Source organism: Vicia villosa, linkage group LG1 (assembly GCF_029867415.1).
Source record: "Vicia villosa cultivar HV-30 ecotype Madison, WI linkage group LG1, Vvil1.0, whole genome shotgun sequence".
In the NCBI taxonomy this organism is placed as follows: domain Eukaryota; kingdom Viridiplantae; phylum Streptophyta; class Magnoliopsida; order Fabales; family Fabaceae; genus Vicia; species Vicia villosa.
This window is the reverse complement of record NC_081180.1, coordinates 54,764,838-54,790,159: the sequence shown is the minus strand read 5'-3', so window position 1 is coordinate 54,790,159 and position 25,322 is coordinate 54,764,838. Positions and strand designations below refer to the sequence as shown.

The following is a 25,322-nucleotide window of genomic DNA, read 5'->3' as shown; positions in this document are numbered from 1 at the left end:
CCGATACCGTTATTCATGATAAAGAACAAATCATGGTCAATTCACACCACGACAACCGCAATCAGTATGCAACACATGTATCGGCCGAAATCGCGAAATCCCCTTTCTGCTTATGTACTAAGAAGAACTAAGTAAGTATTGTTAACTCTTAAAAATGTTGATCAACTATCACATTGAGGTTTCTTAAGGGCTAAGGCTATATTTTAGTTCCCAATTTAGAAATGTTCAACCAGCATCAACATGAAGATTAAAAAATTAAGGACAGTACAATAACATAACAAAGCTGCACAGCAAATAATTTGTCCATTCCAAAAGGGTCAAAATTTCCATCACAAGATGACAGCAATAATGGAGTATAATCAAACACTTTCAACAATAGCACATGAAATCTATATAATCAACTTCACATGAGTCCAAATTTCAATAATAGCACTTTCAATCAAAGGTGTGAGAGCAAAAGGATTGAAGCAATGAACAGTAACAAAATCAAGTATGATAAAACAATCACATAAACAAAAAGGGAAGAGAAGTAGATGCATACCTGAAATCCACGCGTGTTAAGCCTTTTGATGGCAACTTGAACTGGATCACCTTGTCCATTCGGAGGCAAAATCGATCCTTTATAAACACTTCCAAAACCCCCTTCTCCAATCTTGAACATCCTGTTAAAACCATTGGTAGCTTCTCTAAGTTCCTGAAGAGTGAAAACTCTAAAACTATGCTCTTTCTCTTTGTACAAATCCTTCACACTCTTTGACGAAGACACAGAACCAGTAGAGTTTGCTGCGCGATTCGACGCCGGATTCTTCTTCTTTTTGGTTTGGTTTTGTAATTCAGGAGCAGATTTGGATTTCTCTTTGAAGAAGAAACACTTCATTTTGTGATCATAAGATGAAGTTGTTGTTGGGATTATGAAGTGAATGAATGTTTAGGGTAAGGTTTGAAGAGAGAAGAGAAAGTGGAGAAGAGAAAGAAAAGAGGGAAAGGGTATGGGAAGAGAAAGAGGTGGTTGAGGAAGATAAAGAGATAGAGACAGGAGTAGAGCGCGTTGAGGACGTAACGTAAGTGAATGTGAAGAAGAAGAGAAGAAGAATAAAGACCTTTCAAACCTGAGTCAGGAACATAGAAATTGTTGTCCGTACGTGAAATTTGGAGACATATGGTTCCATAATTAGGCTATACTGTTTGGTAATAAAACATGATTCAATGAAAATTGAAGTGAAAATAAAGATGGTAGATTGAATTCAAGCATAGCTGGATGCCTCCCACCACTAAGTTAATTTTTTTAGTGGTTTTTTACATTACATTAAAAAAAAAAACATTTTCACTAGATATGTTTAATTTAAAGAGTACTAAACTTGAAGTCAAAATGCGTCGTTGAGAATAGTGATGAAGTGGTTTGGAGAACAACACAATAGTTTGAGTTCATGAGTTAAATTCTTCGTGTTAACAATATAATACTCACTCTAACCATAGATATGAATCAATAAATTAATAAAATCAAACTTATCATTTAAACAAACAAAAGTAACTATTCTTTTACTAATTTAATACTATTATTCCCACTATGTCCTTCTTTTAATTCAAAATTATTTAATAGAGGAAGTTGATAAATAATGTCAATTTAGTAAATTTTGTTGCTTTATATAAAATTTAGAAAATTAATTTTATTTTATTTTATTTTTTACCACTATAAAAATATGTATTTTTGTTTATTACTAAATTCTCATTCATTTTATTAATATATCATCTTTTTAAAGTTGTGTTAATTTAATAAAGTGATACTAGGTTTTTGAAATGGTCAGTAACACATATTTTTTAAAAAACAATAAAAAGATTAAAAGATTATTCTCATTATTCTTAAAATATATTTTATTTAATTAGTGGTCTCAAGTGGATTGAAGTTGTTCACGTGGATGAGATATGCGTTAGATATGGAGTGATTTCTAAAATGTTTATTAATGTATTTCATGTTTGGTTCGGCGTCGAGGGGGTGATACATGCAAACAACCCCTAAGTCAATAATCTTCGATATTAAGAGGTACATTGATTTGATGTCTTGTTTTTCTTTTTTAGTAAGTTCCTGGAATTTTTGGGAAATAGGACATTTTGTGTAAAATATATATCCAAAAGGAAACAATTGTCATAATATTATTCGTTATGTGATTTGACAATCCTTCTTCAATCATTTTCCTTAATCAAGTGCTTTCATATAATAGATTGATGCTTGTTCCTAATGTCCTAGAACCTTTTTTAGATCCATAGTTGAAAAGTGACGTCCTCAATCTCACTTCATCATTCCATCATCAAAATCCTTGTTACTTTTGATTGGATGGCTCGTGATACATAGAAAATTGTAGCCTTTATAAGGGATTTCCTGTTTGGGATAAACCATAATTGTTTCTGGACCTTGTGTCTAGATCAGAAGAATAACCTCCAAGCTTGGTTTGGTGAGACCAAGTCGGGGTTTGTCTTTTATAATTTTCAAAGAATTGTTTGTAGACATGAGTCAGGCTATCCATTATCTACAGAGTCTTGACTTTGTGGATCCTTTCTACTCAATGCAAATTGCCTTCTTCGGCCTTGGCGAGTAGCAAGACTTTTAATGTTTTGGCAACGCGTCTTCCTAGGGATTCTAGGCATGGGACGAAATTAATTATCTTTTACCTTGATACCTATGTGTGATATTTACAGCATGGAAAAATGTAGTTGTAATGATTTTAATTCATGTGGCCTCCTATGGTTAGTTTCTAATGGAATTTCCTAATGAATTAGTGTTTCTTTATCATTTGTGTTATTTCCTTTCCTTCACATTATACAATGTGTGAGGTCAAGTTTCTGACTGATTCCCTCTCTCTGTTTTGTTTTTTCTGCAGCATTTCTCTAAGTTTTGCTATCATGACATTCTTGTGATGTATTTGGTGAGTACCTCCTTTTCTTCTTATTATGATGTGTTTTAGGATCGTGTATGTTCCCTTTGCGTCTATCCATTATGGTGTAACCATTCATTCTCAATGGTGATGGCTCTTTCCTGTGGTAATTTTGGCTACTGTCCATATTGGTATCGGTCTTCACCCATAATGATGTTAGCTTATACTCATGGTGGTACTGGTCTGCACTTGGGGCGGTGTTGGCCTCTACCTACGATGGTATCTGCCTTTATTCAGTTTGAAGTTGGCTTCTTCTCACATTGGTATTGACCTACACTTAAGGTAGTCTTGGCATGTGCCCATGGCAACATTGACCTTTCACTCATGTTGCATTGGCTTCTTTCCTTATTGCTCACCATTTCTCGTTTTTAATGGGGTCTTATGTGAAACATTAATGGAGAAATGCATAACTTGGTAAGGAAACATAGTTGTATCATGCACCCTTTCTAAGCATGTATCTCTAGGTGAATTTCATTTGTATGCCATTAGTGGACTTATCGTACCTATGGAGTTAATGATGTTGAAGGATCGGGTCAACCATCTTTATCTTGATGGTTGGTCCATTTCTTCTAGTCCTGAAATCCTGTGACACTTTAAACCCCATTAAAGCTTTGGGAAGTTTAAAGAATGGGTCATGATTCTTCTCGAGCCTGATGCTCAAATTTGTGGGTTGCATCCTCATTTTTGGTTTCCCATCTATAATGTTACCTTCATAGACTATGGCTTTTGGTTTTATTTTACTGTGTTTAAGCGTCATTTGATGTCGAGTTTATTATTGGCATCATCAAAGATTTATCTTCCGTATTGGAACCGTATTCGAGGTTTTTGGCACCTATGCACTTACTTCAAATAAACATCATGCTTCATTATTTTGCACCATGTTTCACATCCACTAAGAACTTTCAGAGCTTATCCATGATTTGGTTATTTTTGTGTCAGTTTTCCTTATTTTCAAGATATTATAATTCAATGTTGATGATTATTGTTTTAATTTTGTACTTCTCTTTCCTCTTTCCAAAACCCTGCATGAGTCGATGTGCACAGTCACTACCCTTTTAAAAATGTAATTTAATCGATGTTGGTCAAGTTATCACTATAAGTAAAATGTGGAGGACCTGTATTTTTTTCCTGAGAGATTGAAAAATGAGGATGATGAGTATTTCAGAAAAATAAGATACTTTAGGTGTGTAGATGCACGGTAGATTGAATGAGGCATATAATAAATTGATACAACAAGACACGAAGCTATGAAGTTCCCAAGAGAGTTTAGATGCGGGTGTGGAGAATCATCGGGTGTTGAAAAGGTATTTTAGAGACCAAATTATCTATTTTGGTGAAGAGAAAAATCAAGATGAGGTCGTGGATTCCATTAGTGTCGAATAAAGGAAGATAATGGAAGCCTAATTGTTAACTTCAGAGAACATGATTGCTTCTTTTAAATCATAAAATGTGCTTTTGAAGAAACATTTCGGCCAGGTCAGATTCATGGAAACTGAAAGAAAAGATGTTTCGCTGGTTTCGGAGAATGCAAAATTAAAGATTCTTCATCAAGAGGTTTTCTTTCCAGATGAAAGGAAGATTTCTATGTCGAGTTCTAAAGCATTTTAGCTTGTCTATCTATGTTCTAAATATCTAATAGAACTTATTATTATTGGTGTCCAAAGCTTCAAGAACACCATTTCTAAGCTTCAAGTGTTGAACCCGAGTACAACTTTGAAGACCATTGGTTCATGAATCAGACATTTTATTTTGTAATACGAAGACGATTTCATAGTTTTTACATCATATTGTGGCTAAGTTTTACACTTTGATCTTTCCTTCATGCATTTTCCTTTGTGATTAGTTATGGCATGGTCTGACTTTTATGATTTCAAACCAATGGTATTTTCCCTTGTCTCCACCTTCTTTGCTTAATTATTTTTATGGAACAATGTGTTTGTAGGTATAATCTAGAAGTGATCAAAGTCATGCGAGATATGTGTATCCCTGATGGTGTCACAGTTTTGATGATGACAATATATAAGTGATTCTAATGACAACAATGCATGAACACAAGCAAGTACCAAAGTTAGTTCAAGAGGTCAAAGATGCACAAGGTTGTTGATCGAGATATTCCTTCAAATCAAGATAAAGAAGTGGGGTTTATGATCACTAGTGGTATATTTAAAACTCTCTAATGATGGTATTTGACTTGAAGATATCGCAAGCCTCGTCCATAAGAAGATTCAAGTGAAGTGCTTATTTTATAGGCATATCCAACAAAATGACTTCAAGCTTCAGGGTGTTAAAGAGAGAAAGTGTGAAACCTCGTATGATCGCGTCCAGTTTACTGATCAGTGTTTTGTAAAAAAAAAATAAGGGCGTTTTTATAAGTAATGTGGCTAAAACACACAGACACATATTTTTGAAGCCTCTTTTTTTCAAATAAAATCACCAAAAATATTTTTGTAACCTAGTTAAATGAATTAGGAACTATTAAATTGATTAGGATAAGTTTTTAAACGGTCTAATCGATTAGATCAAACACCCAATCGATTAGATAAGGAAAAATCAAGTCCATGATCTATTATGATAGTTTCTTAATGAATGGTAACGACTCTCTATCAAAACCTTCTAATTTGGACAACAATAATCAATTATTGCATGTACCTAATCGATTAGCTAATTTATCAGTTCATTTAAATTGGCATATATATAGAGGGTTTCCCTTTCCTTTCTCAACATCCAAAAAAATATGAATATCTCACTTTTCCTCTTTCTCTTAGTCTCTCTAGAAATATTTCTTTTTCTCTCACATCTTTAGCCATAGTGCTTCGAGAGTGAAAATTATTATAAATTTACAAAGAGTTCCTTTTCCGCTTGATAAATTATTCTTCCTCAAGAAATAGTTGTTTTGGTTTGGATCTAAACCTGTATAAAATATCTTTGGGGGATTAGAATAAGTCTTCTTTTGGTTCGTGAGCTCAGTTACTTGAAGAAATCTCTCTTTTAGGGTTCATGAAGAATAACCAGTGAAACATCGTCACATTGGTTCTTGAACTTAGCCTTGTACAAAATCTTAGACGTTTTGAGATTAGTATGGTGTAAAATATCACTTGGTTATTGAGTTCAGCTTATATAAAATATATGTAGGTTCAAGATCATCCTGTTAAAAGCCTCATATCGGTTAGTGGTCAGCCTGTATAAAATATCAGTTCCATTCAGAGGATATTCAACTCAAAACTTCAACTTGGTTCAAGATAAGTTTGTGCACAATCTCATTTTGGCTTATGGACTAATCGCTCGAAGATGTGTTCGGTGTTTGGCGTGAAGACTTATCTCTTATGTTAAAAAACTCAACATATTTTGGATTTCATGCTTCATGTTCTTTTAGGTGATTCTTTGATGAGATGATACTGTATATCTTTATTACCTACGGAATGAGGAATTTATAAATGAGTTCTAAGTTACACCAACCCTACCTCGAGAGTTATTATTGCAACATTTTCCGGTAAGCGGTATGACAAATCTATTCCTCGTCACATGAAAATCTCACCATTTACTCTCACCATTTACTTTCATTCTATAAGACAGAAATAAAATACTGTTAATTTAACTATAAAGAGAAATTCAGTTACTTTTAACAGATCTTGATATCAATAGATCTTGATATATATACAAAGTCATAGGAAATGCAAAGTAATAAATAACATAACAAAATATGATGAAAAAAAGTCTGATAAACACTAATATTATAGAAAACAAAATGAAAACAAATGTGTTAACATGAAGAATTGACCTAACTCTACTGTTAAGACAAAAACACTGAGAAATAAGTGTTTTCTTTTCTATAATCGAAAATGAATGCAAGAAAATTCATAAAACTGCAAGTAACAATTTAATCCAAAGCTCATCCAAAGCTTCTATAAGAGCATTTTCAACCTTTCTAAGGTGGTTCTAAGTTAAAAACAACCAGAAAAGCCATACTCACCGCCATCGACGACATAACTCAGAACCACCGTAGAATCCAAATCATACAGTGCAAATGTAGATTAACCACCGCGACGTGCAAATCAATGGCACCAGATCTACACGTACAATCTGCGAAACCAGAAGAAACTTTTAAAATCCATTGCAATTTGTTAAAACTAAAAAACAAAAACCAGAAAAATTATACTTCTACAGTAAATTTTATAAACCCCAATTGTGAAAAATGATAAATTTTTATAAACCCTAATTTTCAAACAACCTTTCCTCAGTAATTGATAGCATAACCTACCGACAAATTTGCCGTCGGACTTGTCACCAACTCAATAAGTTTTCAGACCACCTTTACTTGAAGAAGAAAAAGAAGGAATCGTTCTCCCCTTTCCTTAAATCGCACTACATAAACCAAATAAACCAAATCTTCAACGTCAACGGAAAATTTAAAAGGGGAGAGAGAGGAAGGATTAAGATGGAGGAAATGAGAAAATAATGGTTTATGATTAGGATTTGGAAGAAGATAAAATAAAATTGAAGGATTTGCATTGAGAATAAGAAAGGAGCATTGGGAATAGAAAGTGAAATTGCTGCAGATAGTGAAAAGTCGCAAGCGTGAAAGAAAACAATTATAAGGTGAATTTGGTTATTTGTATTTAGTGATGCTATTAAGTAATGAGAGAAAAGAAAATAATAAAAAAATAATAATAAAATACAATTAAGGGAAGTTTCCATATATAGGAGAGTTAAAAATAGAAGAAGAGATATGGGGTTGCCAAGTGGCAAATTTGCCCAAATTCTCATCTTGCTATTTTATTATGAATGATGATCCAAATATTTTTTATTAAAAAATAAATAGGCCAAAAAAATCTATTATTGATCAAAATATTTTTATATACGAAAATTTGATATTGATCCAAATATTTTTGTAAATGACACCCAAACAAAAATAATATTTGTATATAGAAAAAAATCATTATTTATGCAAAATGGTATTTGTGATCCAAATATTTGTATTCTAAAATGGTATACGGAAAAATAATCTACTATTGATCTAAATATTTTTATATACGAAATTTACTATTGATACAAATATTTTTGTAAATGATACCTAAACAAAAATGAGGCCTGTATATGGGAAAAAAATATTACTGATCTAAATATTTTTATATACGAGAAATGGTATTTATGATCAAATATTTTTGATCCAAAAATGGTATACGGGAAAAAATCTATTATTGATGTAAATATTTTTTTATACGATAATTTAGTATTGATCCAAATATTTTTGTAAATGATACCTAAATAAAAATAATATTTGTATTATTATTTATGAAAAATGTTATTTATGATATAAATATTTTTATATACGAGAAATGGTATTTATGATTAAATATTTTTAATCCAAAAATTGTATACGGGAAATAATCTATTATTGATCTAAATATTTTTATATACAAAATAATCAATTATTTATCTAATTTTTTTAAAAACATTTTTATTTAAAATAAATGATATATCCAAATTCGCATAACCGAACAGAACCCGTGCGTATGCACGGGTTTGTTACTAGTACAACATAAAATAAGGATAAAGAATATAAGCAGAAAATAAAAAGTTAAGGGAAAGGGGATAACACCAAATATTTATATACGTTAAGTTTCAAACAAGTGACATACTCCTCTCCTCAACAACTAATCTTGAGAGTATCTAATAATGCTTGAGAGATTTTATAAGGTTAAGCCCATGAATCCCCCTTATATAAGGAAAAATGAAGTTCCAGGTTAACTTCCAATAAAACGAAGAACTAAGGAATGAACTAATTTTATTTGTAATTTTGTGTTATGAATCTTTTAATAATTTGTTTAATTTGATCTTATCATTATACTAAGGCAAATATGTTTTGTAATTTGATCTTATAACAAAATATTTATAAACGGAAAAGGGATAAAATTGATCTTATCATTTATAATTGTTTCCGTTTATAATTCTCATTTCAAAAAATAATTTAAAAAGATATATAATTATTATTTGAAGATAGTCCATATATCTTAAACATTTCTTTAATATTTTAATAAACATATTAAGATCTTAAAAAATATTTTAAAAAGGATATATAATTATTGTTTGATCTTATCATTTATTATTGTTTGATATAATAATTCCTATTAAAATTCATTAAAAAGGATAAAATCAAATCAATCAATAATAAATATCTATTTTTTGAAATATTATGGACTATTATAATAAACATTAAAAAAAAAGGATAAAATCAAATCAATCAAATGTTTTGAAACGGTGTTATTTAATTTTTATAAACGGAAACAAATATACTATTGATTCAAATATTTTTATAAATAATAGAAAAACAAAAATAATAATTAGATACGAAAAAAATATATATTATTGATTCAAATATTTTTATATACAGATAAAATTATAGGTATGTTTTTATTATCTCATTTAAAAAATAATAAATTGTTTTTGTTAAACAATTTTGTCTTTCATTTCATTTTTATTACATTTTAGAAACAAATGCGCATAGCATACCGACTATAGAAAATAAATTTTGATCAAATTATAAAATATCATTTTTTTAAAACATGAAATTAAAACAATTATAACGGAAACATATCTCTTATTGATCAAAATATTGAACAATAATAGGAACAAATATACTATTGGTTCAAATATTTTTAAGATAATTAAAAAATAAATAATATATATATATATATATATATATATATATATATATATATATATATATATATATATATATATATATAATGTTAATTCAATTTTTTTATATATCCAAAAAACTATAGGCACTAATTTATTATAACTTTTAGAAATAAAAAACTTTTTTGGTAAAATAATTTCTTTTATTTCATTTTTATTATATTTTGAAAACAATATCGCGTACCATACCAGTAACCGTGTGAACGCACGAGTATCCCACAAAAAATGAATGCTTTTATTAATACCACAAAAAATCATAATTGTTTTATTAAATTCTAACACCTCAACTAATCTAAGGATATAAAAAAAACTTTTTTTAAAAAATTATTATTTGGGAAAACTAATTTTAAATGACTTAAAACATTTTTATTTGACATTTTAAATCTTATAAATTATTTCAAACATGGAATAAAAAAGCCAAGTTGTTTTCTAAAAATTAAATCTCTTCAAATCATAACATACTATAAATATTTAAACTTTTTAATTTTTATAATTTCTTTGATAAGATTCTAATCTTTATCATTTTATTCACAAAAATCTATAAATATATAAGTTTTCTAAATTAAAATTGCTTTCATATAGATTGTTTATCAGAAATAAAGGTCATTTTTAAAATGAGATCTTATTTGTTTATTTCATGAGGAGCACCTTTAAAAAAGATTTTCGTTTTAATTTCTTAATTGATATTATATATTTAAAGACAAAATGATTTTTTTGTTAACTTACAAAAAAATTTAACAAATTCTATTCTTTTTAAATTAGCATAATAATTTAAAAATTAAAATATTGTTTTAAGTTAAATAAATTAAATTTTTAAGTAATAAAGATATTTTTATAAATAAACTATAATTTATTATTGATAAAAAAAATTGTGTGCAACTAATAACATTGATACATTTTAATGTTAATATAACTTTATTTGTAAATTATAATTAATTATAAAATAATTTTTTTAGTATAAGAAATTTTATCCCGTGCCTCGCACGGGTACAAACACTAGTAAATAATAATTTTCGTATATAAAAATATTTAGATCAATAATAGATTTGTTTTCCCGTATACAAACTTCATTTTTGTTTAAGTATCATTTACAAAAATATTTGGATCAATAGTAAATTTCGTATATAAAAATATTTAGATCAATAGTAAATTTTTTCCCGTATATCATTTTTTAATAAAAAATATTTGGATCATAAATACCATTTGTCGTAAATAATAGATTTTTTCTGTATACAAATATTATTTTTATTTGGGTATCAATTTACAAAAATATTTGGATCAATATTAAATTTTCATATATAAAAATATTTAGATCAATAATAGATTTTTTGAATAAATTTTTCCCGTACATCATTTTTGACAAAAAAAATATTTCGATCATAAATACCATTTTTCGTTTATAAAAAAATATATATCAATAATAGATTTTTTTATGGAAGAAACAAGTGAGAAAGTGATGAAAGAGAAAAAAAAATAGAGAATGAAGAGAGATTTGATAAGTTTGATAAAATATAAGAGTTGTATTATTTTAATAATAAAAGTAAGAACTTTATGGTGCAAAGATCAAAAAACCACAATTTTAATGTGGTGGCAAAAAATCAAATAAAGATATTTTTTACTTTTCCACAACCATTAATTTTCTTATATTATAGATATCTGAACTTTTTTTTCGAAAATATTTTCAAACTCTGATTTGGAAAATGAATTTGTTATACCATTTTTCAAACCTCTATAATCCCCTCCTTTTATGTATGGAGTCACATGTTCAACAGTTTTGACAAGGGTATTTTTTTTCCTTTTAAAATTGCTCGTCTTGCCAAAAATTATTTTAAATTTATCACATGTGGTGTTTGTGAAGGTTGAGAAAAACACAAGAAAATGGGGGATTGAATTGGGTTTTCAAAATCTTTCTCTTTAGAAACATTATTCGTGTAAGATAAATAATAGTGAATGCAATAAAGAGAAAGATGACACATTCCGTTATCCAGGTTCCCCTTAGAAAATGTTAGTCTTGTCCACCCGCCAAGGTGATTTTGCCTTAGAAAATGACTTAATCCACTAATCATAGAAATGATTACAATTGCACGGGCCAACTGCCGGTGACTAACAACCAAAACATTGATCAATCCTGTTAGTGATCTCTTAAGAATTATGACCCTACTGGTCTCCTAAGAGATATAACGATCAATGACTCCTTTAAGAATTCTGACCCAATTAGTCCCCTAAAGAAGATTTCCCATGATGGAAAACTGTCAAAGTCTTTTTGTGTATACAGATTAAGACTAGTCACTCAAGGAACAATCAATAAAAAGTGATTAACAAGTTGTGTTTACATGATTGCTTCTAATAAGCATATTACACAAATGTTTAAGTACAAGGATAACACAAAAGTGTTAAGAAAGATATGAACAACAACTTCTTGCTTTTACATGATTCTACAAAGATATATTTGATAGATGCTTGGGTAGCATATTGTAGTAATCTTATTTCTCTTATTTCTTTTCTTTCTCTTATTTCTTTTATTTCTCTTCATGATTTATCCTCTTTTCTATTTAGCTTCAGCTTTCTTAATTTTGCAACAACTTTCGCTTGCTTTGAACACTTAAGCTTCGGCTTGAGCAGCATTTCGCTTCGCTACATTTCTTCTAAAATCTTGATCTTATTTTATAGCCTTCAGAAAAAGAGACATTGTGAGGATAGAAGAGTCCTTTCTAAAATCCAATGGTTACTTTCGAATGGATAGTTTAAGTGTAGATGTTGGATAGTACAATGTGTTACTTCCTTAGCCTGTAACTTGCAGCTTTAACATTGAAGACAACTTTTTAATAGTACGAACATCTTGGGAATAGTGAAGTTGTTCAAGCATATCATTATACTGGAATCTTCTTGAGAAAGTTTCTTGATCTTATCTTCAAATGATGTACTTATGATCTGAAGTAGTAAGCTTGGAAGATATGAACTTCTTATGTTTTTTATGCTGATGATTTATCTGATGAGTAGTTCATAAAATACTTTGTTATAACAACATGAAAACATTAGAGCCAATAGGAACAGAACTTTGTCTTTCAGAAATAATAGCAACATCTTTTATGAAGTACAACGCAAGACTTCCTAGATCAAATATGTATCTGGAGTAAGATAACTAATTTGAAAAGAGAGAAAGAAATCATATGAATTTGCGTGCAATAGTATCGGAGTTTTTAAGAATAGAACACTATTTTCAGATATATATATATATATATATATATATATATATATATATATATATATATATATATATATATATATATATATATATATATATATATAAAAGCAACAGCTTTTCTGAAGACAAGTCTTGTTATCTGAACAAATGAGTCATCACAAATAATCTGTATTTCTGATCTTGACCTTTATCTACTGATCTTGACTATGTCATAAAAGTTAGAAGCAACAGCTTATCTGACGAACATATATTGACATTTGATCTTTTAAGCAACAACTTGTATCTGATGTATACTTTGTTTTATGATCTTGAGATGCTTGAGACTTCTGAAGCAGCAGCTTATTGAGAAGTACATAAGAGATCCTTTTTTATTAACATTCAGTATTCTTTAGAACTACTGATGTTTCTTCTAAAGTAGAAGAGAGTAATCTTTCTGACGTCAGTATATCTGATGATTCTTTAGACAACAGTCCTGAATCACAAAGAGCTTCTGATTTGCACACTCAAGAAAACATTAGAAACAAAATTATTTACATTAAAATATGTGTAATGTTATCATCAAAACTTAGAGATAAAGTGCTGAACCAAATCTTGTTCTAACAATTTGTTAGTGTTGTTTCTTGTTGAAACAAAGTTCTCCAGTATGGATGATCCCGACCAAGGGATTCCATTTGACTACCCTTAATTCAGGTTTCAGTCTTAGATGAAGGTTAGATTTTTCAAAGATGGTAATAAGCCCCCCCCCCTATGCTAAACTAGGGAGTTAGGTCTTTCTACCATCATAGGTGGTTTTATTTGTCCTCTACCTTTACCATATTGGGAGTGAGGTTTTTTGTTAATTGGTAACTTTACAAAGGTTTTACTTTTTTTACTTCGACGATATTTCCATTTTATAGTGAAATGGAGGATTAAAGATTTGTATCTGATCATTATGCATGAAAAATACATTTATATTTGATTAATAATGGAAAACATAAGATAGAATTCAAAAGGGTTGTAATAATCATCCATGCATCAAGTAAATTTTGTTTGAACATAAATAACAATAATTTGTAAAACATGCATTCTTTGGTATCGGAAATTTACTTCTTTGTCATATTATGGGTTCATTCATCAGTCTATCCCCGATCTTTTGACCCACCTATATAACTTTTGATTCTAGCCCATACATTTTCTAAGTTGATGATAGTGTACTTGATTCCATTTGGTTTCCCTTTAATGAGTAAGGACCCATTTCCCTTGTCCTTGGACTTCTATTTATATATAGATATATTATTCTTGTCCTTGGGGAGTAAAGGCCATTTCCTCTTGTTGTTGGTCTTTTCTTGGTGAAGCTTGAAGGGTGCTAAGAAACAGGTCATGCGGACCTCCAGATATGTGTCCATTGTGGCCACCGTATCCCCCTGGGTGTGATACTTAAATTTCAAATGGACCATAGATGAATCAACCCTTAGTGTGGACAAATTAGGACAGACTATTATGCAGTTGTAAATTGACTTGTTTTAAATTACCAAAAAGTGTGTCTTGACTATTTTTCTCACGTCTTTCTTTCCAAAGGATATCATGAGCCTGATGTACCTCTAGGGCTTTGTTGTTGACCCGTTGAACCCTTGAAGTTTTCTCCTTCTGTAGGGGTGAGGTTTTCACGAATTTGGCGTAGTATTTCCAAGATTTTAGTGTACATTATGTTTCATGAGCTTCCTTAGTCTATCAAAACTATTTAATCGTCGTAGTTGGCCATTACGACATTTACCAGCAACGCAACGTGGGAATTTTATATCCCATTTTATTAATTCCTTATCGTGGAATAAATTGTGGGTCAACATTTCTTGGTTGGTTTTTGATGTGGCATATGTTCCTACACCTTCATCTCCATTAACTTCATCTTAACTGAATTATATGAAGCCTCGTCAAGGTTAAGGAAACCTTTTGAGACCACTCATGTGCATTTGTTTTTCATTACACTGAACCATACCAAGGTGTCTTCTTTCAAATTCAGAACAAAATTTTTGCATTTATTTAGACTCATTCCTCTCTTGAAATTCAAGAGGACATACACAAGTTATAAGTGTTCGTTTGGACAGATTATTTCGTAGTAACTCATCATTGTCAATGATTTTTAATGCTCCTGGCAGATAAGGTATTTATCTATCCTTTGACTATAGGTGTTTCTGAATGGGGTATATCCTTTTTCTTCATAGATATCGTTTGAAGAATATATGGAGGATGAAAGCTTTTCAAGAATTTGTTTTGCGCCTCCTATGGTCGTGTGAATGAGGATGTGGCATGATTCGTCATGATCCTCATTGTGGTAAGTCAGTATTCTTTCGTTGGCTCGGGCCGGATCTATCGTATGTCCAAGAGGTATGTGGTGTCCTGGATCATTCTATTTGATTTTTTTAATATGTTGATCTAACGTAGTTTATTTCCTATGTAGGGCCACCAACATGCCCCTCGGCAACGTGTTTGTTTCATTGGTAGCTAAGAGTGTCGAAGGGATGTCACCATGTCTGATGCCGATTGATTAATATGATATAATGTTGACTAATGTTCTCACAGATAGCACCAATGATCTTGCGTGGATCGGAGTTTCTCACATGAGTGAAAGGTGGGTTAGATCTTAGGTGATTTATGGGAAGTTTGTTGATGCATTCCAAGCCAACAATCGTCGATATTGAGATGTATTTCAGGGTAAAAATGTGTGTACCTTGATTTGACGTCTTGCTTCTCTTTTTGTAGTAAAGGTCCTAAGATTTTAGAGACTTAGAGCATATGTGCAAAATATATGTTCAAAGGAGAAAGTTGTCAAAATATTTGTTTGGAGATCTAACGATCTGTCTTCAATCATTTGCATTGATCCAGTATTTCTAAGGCATGTTCTAGACATCAATTTAACATCACTTCAATCAGTCATTAGAATCCTTTTTACGAATCCTTTTTACTTTTAATCTAACAACTCATGATCTTCAAAAAGTTGTAATCTTTTTAAGAGATGACATGTTTAGCCTTCCCCATAGTTGTTTCTAGATCTTATGTCAAGGTCGAAACAATTAGTATTTTATCTTCTCTGAGGAATCAAAATTCCATCCATAATTATTTCTAGACCTTATGTCGAGGCCGAAACAATTAGTATTTTATCTTCTCGAGAAATCAAAATTCCATCGTCTCCACAATTGTTCATTTTTAAAAGTCTTGAATCTTATTAGCAGGCAGTTTTTTTTTACTAAAGGCAGATATTTTTAGTAAAAAGAAACTAATATATGATGTTTCATAAAAATATGTTATTGAAATTTGAGTTATTGGATCTTGTGATCAAACCTCCATGTTGTGCAACTGCAGCACCTCTCAGATCCAACGTAGTCATAATAGGATATCAATTAGCAGAGATGACATAGGGATGTCGTGCCTATATCAATTAGCAAAGATGACATAGGGATGTCGTGCCTGATGACATTAACGCAGGTCAACATTCAAAACTCAAAGATAGAATTCCGTTGATTGTCTACAAGCTACAACCTGTCTCAAACCTGGTTAAAAATTAAGGCCAAACCTAAAATACTTTTGCAAAGACTAAAGCATAAATAAATAATTGAATTATGCTATAATTGATAGTCAATTGTGATAAATAATATGGGACGGAGGAAGTAATACTTAGGATATCAAGTAACTTTTTTAAGGACTATAATACATAGAAAATAGAAAGTCTCCCGATATTACAATATTGATAACAATACAATCAACAAACAGTCCCAGAGGCTAATTTGTTTAGCTTTCCCTTTAACTCGACGGATAAAATCTGTGGAGTAAAAATTGTGCAGTTCAAGAAAAATAATCAAAGGTACATACAGGCTTAGATCAATGTTCTATTATGCTTCAGGTCAACTAACCAATCCACTATTATCTAACAACACAATTATTGGCAACATTGATTCGAACAACAGCTTGCATCCATTGTCATCGCCAACAAACCAAAGAGCAAGACATTTGACAAGCTCATCACAATGTTCATTTTAGTTCTTGTGTCCCCAAAGCAATTGTCACTTGTCTAAGTTCATCAAAAAATTCAGTTTAAATCCTCAACTGTGATTCCAAAGCAGTCTTCTGTTGTTCATGACAGGAGGAGCTAATCCTGGAATGTCGCGAATGTCCTTGTTGCCTGGATGAACAAGCTGAAAATTTGAAAGATAAGGTTTATCAGTAAAAATAAACACCAAGGTAGTTAATAGTTTGGCAAGAAAGTAACAGAGATGACTTTTGGAATAGTGTTTTTTAACGTAAAATAAAACCAAGATGGTGATAACATAAATGAAACAATAGAGGATTAAACTTCTCTTACCTTTACAATAATGATAGCAATTACTCCAATGACAATGAGGAAAAGCAATGCCATAATACACTTGTCAGTAGCAACCTATTACAAAAATGTCAGCAAGTTTATCAATGAATGATTCATAAAGTTAGGAACTATACTGAAAAAAATGTGTGGTTTCTGTAGAAATTGACCTGCCTACCGATTTCCTTGACCAACTTAGATGCTTTCTTTATAGAGAAATGGATAGAATCCAGCTCATTCACAACTCTGCTCATTTGTTCCGTCTAAAAAAGAAGAGATCACAGTCTTAAGTTCTCATGTCAAATTCCAAAAAGAAAAAAAATCTTCAATTGATTTTAGGGTGCTGTTTATGCATAAGATTCCTACCTGAGCCTTAAGAGCAGCTGCAGTCTCAGTACCAACATTAACCGTGTCTTGAACAATCTATTCAAGTAGAAGAGTTCATGGAAATAAATTTTATGTTAGCATAGACAACAGAATTTGTATATCCAGAATATTCAAATCAAACATTATTTAGTATTTTCTAGTTCTCTTTCACAATTTCCTTCTCTACCCATCGAACTTCCAGAGGAGAGGGGACGGGGAGTTCAACTGTGGTTAAAGGTGAATTAAATATAAACACACATTTTCCACATAAACCAAAGGAGGTGCATGGATAACAATATATAGAATTATTCTGCCTCCGTCCCCCTCACAATTTTTCATCCTTATTTCACTGATTTCATGGTTTAGCAATACCCCGGAGAGCAGACAGAGGGTGTTGTAAAAATGTATAATAAGCTTGTAAATGAATAAACTTGAGGTTGGGAAGGGGGTGTTTCAAGAGCATAATCTTAGATTTATATAAACACAACAAGCTTTAATCTATTCATTAATTTAAATGAGGAACATGTTGTGAAAGAGATAGGTAAATTGTCATAAGATATTTATGGAAGTAAAATGACGAGAAGGTGCTAAAGAAACAATAAACACAAACAATAGGGCACAACCAACACAACAATTTGACAAAAAAGAAAGACCAGTATAGAGATATTCAAGGTATAAACCATATATATTTTTAAGGTCGGACTCATCACCAACAATCAAATTGTGTTCTAAAAACCATATATTTACTTAACCAATTGCTATTATCACGATAATGAAAGTAAGAAAGCATAATATGTGAGCCATTTCACTCTAGGACAAATAAAATACTACCGCACATTATAAAATCAGTAGCAGTCTATGTATTTGGAATAAAAGTATAGTGATATTTAAAAGGTATAAACCAACCCTTTTTCCCCTCTCGATGGCTTGATCTGTGTCATCCATCATCCGATTCCCTTGATCCATTAGCTGTTCATTTGACATAGCTGTAATTCATCATAAATGCTCCAAATTAACCAAAGTGGTAAACAGATTCAATCTTGTTTGGTCATGCAGTGAAAACCACAACAGCTTGTATTTATTCCATTTAAAACTACTTCCAACTTTTAAAGGTCAACAACCAAAAATTTATAAGTGCTTTTATTAGACAGAAGAAGCAGAAACAAAACAGACCCTTTTAAACAACAGCGGAAAAAGACAATTGTTTTAGACAATTTTTTTCTTTGAATGCTTCATATTGAAGCCTTTTTCCAAAAATAAAATGATGTCAAAAAAGGATAAAGATCATAGAAGTGTGAGAAAGGAACTTAGACTATGAAGCATCCACATTGAATTTCAAGCAATGTAACATGTCAAAGCACATCTAAGACCATCTCCCAATATGAAATAATACAGAGGTATGATAATTTTTTTAATCTCTCACTTCCACTGAAACAATTAAGGACTCCTCCACTCATACATACAGTCACATTTTTCTATCTATGCTTCCTCCAATATTTGCATGAATATATGCTTCCTCATACAACCATTTGTCATAAATCAAGCATAAGAAAGAAAGAAGGTAGCAAAGGTACAGGCCTTGTCTAAAACCAAATGTATTTGTTGACTAAAGTAAAGTATGTTCAATCGATAATGTCACACCTAGTGAAATAAAATGATCATGGACTTCATTTGACCGCTAAAAACAAGTTGTGAATCGTGATGTATGAATATTATCATAACCGATATGTAGAAGCCCGGATACTTACCGGAAGCCAACAAGACATTTTCTTCTGTGTAACCTTCATTGGGTCCCTCAAAGAGTTCAATTCGCTTATTCTCAATATTTGAAGCATATCTGCATTGCAATAAAACACAAGCACATTTTTATTGATGCTATCAAAATATGCATTACAATAGAGCAAGAACAGAATGATACATTCTCAGGTAGCAAAATGATTATCTCACTTACTGTTTCTTCAAAGCAACATATGAGTTTAACTCTTTGATCTGCAACGAAATTGCAAACTCTTGTTAGTAATGGGATGAATGCCATTAGAAGTTACAGACGGCAATAAGCCTAAAGATCTTACCATTGACTGCTTTTTCTCATTCAAATATTTGGTAGTTTCTCTGTCAAATCTAGACTCCAAAACTTTGACTTCTTTATCGAACTCTTTAATAAGCCTGAAAAACAGATCCAACAATATATACACTAGACGGTAAGCATAGAGCCAACCCTCAGTTCTTAAATCAAGGTAATTCATGATCAAGACTTCATGTGCTTCCAATGCCAAAATGGAATCAATCAACAAACCTTTAGACAGTCTTGAATGTTATTCATGTTTGGTTCCATTTCTAGAAGAGGCAAAATTGATTCTTGAGTAGAATTGATTTTGACTCCATAATTGATTCTAACTTTAAGCTAGAATTTTTAGATTTTGCCTCTAAAATTGACTTTTAATTTTGTTCAAATCAATCACTTTAAGACTAATGTATCAAAACATGAATTATTTTTCATTCATCTCACTTTCAGTCAAAATCAATTTCATCTTATCAATTAATTCAAAATCAATTTATGTCATCTCATAACCAAACACACAACAATCAAAATGCATACAGATTTCTGGTTCATACTTTTTAACACATTTTCAGCACAGATCTGGAAATCGCAAACAACAATTAACTCTATCCAATAAAATGAACAACATCAAGCTCATATTATCACATTTTCAATCACGCAACATAAAAACCTAACACACCAATCACAAAAGAAAGACGAAAAGTACCCTTTACACTCTCGCATTTTCTCGGTGAGCTCTTCCAATTGCCTGCTCTTCCTACTCGAATCCTTAATCTTCTCCAGTTTCTGAAATCCATTTCTGCACAAAAACAACAATAACGATTCAACAATAACGTCAATTCCATGCAAAAAAAAATGACGGAGGATTTCAGATCGTTACGATAGAGCGCGGAAATTGTCGGCGACGCGTCCGTCGATCTCCGCCAGATCCTCGCTGATCGCCGACAACTGATCCATTTTCAACGGCGGTGCAATCTACCTCAACCTTCAGATTCCGCACGAACGGCGAGATCTGAATGAGGATAATTAGGATTTGTTTGGATGAAGATTTTATAACGCGGAAAAGAATTTGAAATGTGGGTTGGATTTTACGTTGCGCCAAACAGCGTTCTGTGTTTAATTTTAAGGGATCAAAACGACGTTTTGAGATTACTGTGACGCTCGTTTACTTCCGAAGAATAAACATAACATTGGGGATCTTGTTGTGTTTCTTCTCCCTCGTGAATCGTGGTTGTTTTTCAGAATTTTTTTATTAGTAGTATTTTGGGTTTTAAACGGATTTGGCCGTTTAATTTAAACCACACTATAGGAAATGGTTAATGGTTTTGATTTTTGTTTTTTTGTTAATATACGTCATTACGTTTGGGTCGCTTGATTAGATTCCTGTTATAAAGGTGATTTTGTTACTGTCCGTCCGGGACAAAATGCCACAAATTATGTTTCAATTATGGGTCCATTTGACAAAATGCGACATTATGGGTCCATTTGTTTCAATTTTTTTTACAAATAATTTTATAGTATTTCTTTCTCATGGTGACCCTACCGATTGGTAGATAACTGGCGATGATCGAGCATAACGTGGGAGGATGGAGTTTGCTATTGTTACAAGTCATAAGCTACTACAATGAGTTGCTTAAAGTCATTTTTTTAGAAGTTCTTTTGACTTACAAGGGATGAAATTCGATACTTTGCCGTCTCATGGTACAATATATTAATAACTAACGAATTTAATTTTCATTAGCGCAACACAGCCAATATATATGATTTTAGAAAAAGTTAAATATTTTTTTCTAATGATCTAATATTTATAATTAATTGAAATTTTGATCATACTTCCAAATCATTCAATACTGGTCTCTCTCTTAGTTTTGAACTAAAAATAGTAATACGATTATTTTAAATTGCGTGAGATGATACGAGGAAGTAGAATTATTGAGATGAATTACATTTTATTAATAAAATTATAAACCTAAACAATTTTTAAAGTTAAAATAGAAGTTTTCAGAAAATTTGCTTGTAATTTCATTATTGATCATTCTACATTACTTAAAAAAAATATGTCACATTATTTAATACATCACTATTATGAATTCAAAAAATTAAAGAGAAGAAACAAACGTCAATAATTTTAAAATGAAATTATTATTTTCGTCAACAGATTAAAATGGAAAAAACAAAATTGTAATTAAATATAATTTTTATATAATATATATTTCTTTTATATGTTAGCTTTACATTCACCTGATGCAAGTCAAATCATAATACAGTATAAATGTTTTAAATTTTAATAACAAAAAAAAAAACGCATATGGTGTTTTAAAGTGTATCGTCTAAAAAATGCATGTGTTCTCACTATAATGACAAAGAGATTCAGATACCTTAGTAGGTATATTATACGTTTTGATGGTGATGCCTAGTTCACATCGACAAGTAGCCATGGACGGTGATTTTTGAGATTGTTTGAAAGACCTGCTCACGTGAGGTGAGAGACTATGTAGGTGATCGTGCTGGTGGATTGTAAGCAGACAGTTAAACAGGTTAAATATGTTAGGGTGGTTAAGAGTGTGATGCCCTTTGAGTAGTGGAGATTATGTATGACTTGGAGTTTTTCCTTATCCCCTTGAGGGATTATGTATTTATAGGAGTTTCTAGTCCCTATGATTTTTCTGGGAAAGGTCACTGCCTACCAAGTCAAATGATAGATGGTTGAATCCCTATTTTAAAGAGAGACGTGAGTCAGTAGCGACTCTAACTTTCTCTTTATCCAAGACATGTCTTACCCCACGTTTTTTCCATGGGCGAGAAAAGCTTAAGGGTGAGGCGATATCTCCATTCGGGCGACCTTGCATCGTCCCTTCCTCTAGGACGGTCCCGGGGTGTTGCCCTAGACAAGGTGTTTTGTAGATATAACACTACATATAGTATTGATAAATATTTTTTATTGCACTTTTAACTATTTATTATACTTTATTTTTCAATTTTTTTAATACTGTATTCTTGTATCATTTACAATTTTTATAAGTAGTGTTTTAAACCTTCAACAAGGCTCAAAAGTATGAAAGCCAAACAGTAGTAAGAGGTGGTGTTTGGTGTAGAATAGGTAGGTTCCTTTTCTCCACCAAGCAGAAGAAATCTCCTGTAATTCTATCATAGTCGTCCAGACCGATCTAGCGATTAATCGCATCTCACACCCCCTCACACGCGTCTGGTTGCTAAATAATTCTCCTATTTAAAAAGAAAGTTGTGTCATTTCTCAAGTATTCAAATCTTTTTTCATTCAAATTTAATTTCTTATTTTCTTACTGACTTGAGCATTAAAGTGTTAACATTGTAGGTCAACCTTCCCTCCACTACATTAAAAGCTTTGAACCACTACAAAGAACCACGAACTTATCCTCTTCGATCATCATCTAGTTCTTGAATAGAACAAGTAGTTAATAAAAAATAATTTACTTTTTAACATGACGTAATTACGATCTTTGACCATTAGTACGTGTTTCAAGATATTTTCACGAATATGAGCCTTCTAAACTAATACCCAAGTTAAAAATATAACATATTCTTTTTTATTAGGGTAAAACTACCTATTATTTGGACAAATTCAAAAATCAAACATAAATTCCTTTTTTTGTGAATTAATGCTCGAGTCGACAATAACTTCTTGTTTTTTATTAACTACCTCTCAAATAGACAAATTCAAAAATCAAATCAAAATTCCTTTATTTTTTTTAAGATTTGTGTTACCAACTCTCCTAAACTCATATTAGATTTCTTCAAGAGAAATGCTAAGCTTACATAAAAAGTTACAACTACACCATATATACATACGGTTAGACTTGTCTTTCTTATTTTTTTAATACTTATTTTTCTGTATTGGTTTCTGTGTCAGAATAAAAGGTTTTGGAAAATGCTACGGTGTATATACTATGTAACTAAATTTGGTGTATACATAGCACACCTGTTTCTTCAAAGATAAACCAACACTTCAATAAAATCATTAAAATTACTAATATTTATTAATTATAATTTGTGTCATTTATTAGAGGGACTTGTATTATGTGATTAATGGAGTATATTTTTTTGTTACAATGCTAAAGGAAAGAAAAAACTAGAATCTCAAAGAAAAAAATTCTTTTAGCATTAGTGACAAGGATATTTCTTAACTTGGGAGAGGGAGGCCCGCACTGTAAGATCAAAGTTACAAGTAGCTCCAATTCAGCCATGAAATCAACACCTTGATTTCCTTCTCAGAGAGTATAGATAACTCTGAATAGTCTGTTAGCAAGAAGCATGTCCTTGTTATCTTGAATTAACACATCAAATTTATGGTACTTGTCCGTGAGAACTTGGATGAGAGCGGGACTGAGAGATGAGTATGTATGCCAAATTGAGTTATAAATACTCATATCTTGGGAGAGGGAGGGGTCCTAGAGGATAACTTAAAGTTCTTCCCGAAGGATGTCATTATAGTTAGGAATGAATCTAGAAACACACTACTAAGCCTCTGAAGCATTTTGAATGGTTCCACCAAAGCCAGTGTGGGTTAGAGTTCCATTGCAACTGACATCAATATTATTAATAGTGCAAGAGAAGTTGGGGAGCTCCATTTTATGAGACGGTATTTAGTCTACTCGTGAATGGGTTTGCTAAAGCAAGTGTATAATGAGTGTGCCATAGAGTAATCAATTAGGGAAAGACAATACAATGGGGTGGTCTCATGGGAGATGCAAATGGAGTTTTTGTTTCTCCAAGCCCACCAGATCTCAACATCAAAGAGAGAATGACTTGTTAAACTAGTAACAAACTCGTGCGTTCGCACAGGTTCTGGTACATGACACGCATTTGTTTCAAATATATATTTTTTAATAGAAAAAAAGTATATTAAAAGTAATTGATTTTTTGTGGAAAAAAAATAATAATTAACATTAAATTGTGTCTAAAAAAATCAGAAACAAAATTGAAAGCACCAAAATTAAATTGTGTCTAAATAGCCTTTTGTAACTCCAGGTTTCCGTTAATATTCAATATTGATCAGTAACTTCATGTTTTCATTAATATTCAATATTTTAATTAGTAACTTCAGGTTCCCGTTAATATTCAACATTGTGATTAGTAACTTCATGTTCCCGTTAATATTCACTATTTTGATCAGTAACTTCATGTTCCTGTTAATATTCAATATTTTAATCAGTAACTTCAGGTTTCCGTTAATATTCAATATTGTGATCAGTAAATTCATGTTCCCGTTAATATTCAATATTTTAATCAGTAACTTCATATTCGCGTTAATATTCAATATTATGATCAGTAACTTCATATTCTCGTTAATATTCACAGTTAACATTTGTACAATCACTATACTTATTATCATTTTCTTATATGATAGATTTTCTTATATGATAGATTTTCTTATATAATAGAATGGCATTATTAAATTTTTTAAAAAAAGTTTACTGAAAATGGTGGAAAACTGATACTTGTTTGAAAAATTTGAAATGTTTTGTTGTATATCATTTGGTGGGAAAATTTTGAATTTGAGAGAGTGTTGTCTTTAGAAAACAACAACCTATAGCTGTAAGATGCATTTTCAGCATAAAGCAAAGGTCACTTCAAGCAAATATGGTGGCGTGTAACAGTGTAAGACCGGATATTTTTTAATTTAAAACAATAGTATTTTTAAATAGTCGTCACTGATACCATTACTAAAGTTGTGATAGACTTTATATT

The 25,322-nt window shown here is 31.0% G+C and overlaps 2 protein-coding genes across 2 annotated transcripts in view; both read right to left on the bottom strand.

Annotated features, from left to right (window-relative positions):
- The window catches only part of LOC131640637 (probable receptor-like protein kinase At5g38990), a 9,792-nt gene extending 8,915 nt beyond the window's left edge, over window positions 1-877 (bottom strand). Inside the window, exon 1 of the mRNA XM_058911042.1 lies at window positions 542-877. Coding sequence (XP_058767025.1) covers window positions 542-877 — 336 coding nt within the window. The remainder of the gene's footprint in view (window positions 1-541) is intronic.
- A 15,616-nt stretch (window positions 878-16,493) lies between these two features.
- Window positions 16,494-20,927, bottom strand: LOC131638329 (novel plant SNARE 11-like). The gene is made up of 10 exons (XM_058908893.1): window positions 20,476-20,927; window positions 20,302-20,394; window positions 19,606-19,699; window positions 19,485-19,522; window positions 19,282-19,370; window positions 18,440-18,519; window positions 17,534-17,590; window positions 17,338-17,430; window positions 17,171-17,245; window positions 16,494-17,003 (listed from the first exon to the last, which is right to left on the bottom strand). The coding sequence occupies exons 1-10, from the start codon at window positions 20,550-20,552 to the stop codon at window positions 16,911-16,913; spliced, it is 789 nt and encodes a 262-aa protein (XP_058764876.1). The 5' UTR covers window positions 20,553-20,927; the 3' UTR covers window positions 16,494-16,910.
- Window positions 20,928-25,322: the final 4,395 nt, after the last annotated feature.

What these genes read in the sequence shown, in the direction of transcription:
- LOC131638329 (XM_058908893.1), bottom strand. Translation starts at nt 20,552, where the DNA reads ATGGATCAGTTGTCGGCGATCAGCGAGGATCTGGCGGAGATCGACGGA. An exon ending in GACAATTTCCGCGCTCTATC is followed by an intron (nt 20,395 to 20,475) that starts GTAACGATCTGA and finishes GTTTTTGTGCAG; the next exon opens with AAATGGATTTCAGAAACTGG. An exon ending in TCAAGGAAATCGGTAGGCAG is followed by an intron (nt 17,246 to 17,337) that starts GTCAATTTCTAC and finishes TTTTTGTAATAG; the next exon opens with GTTGCTACTGACAAGTGTAT.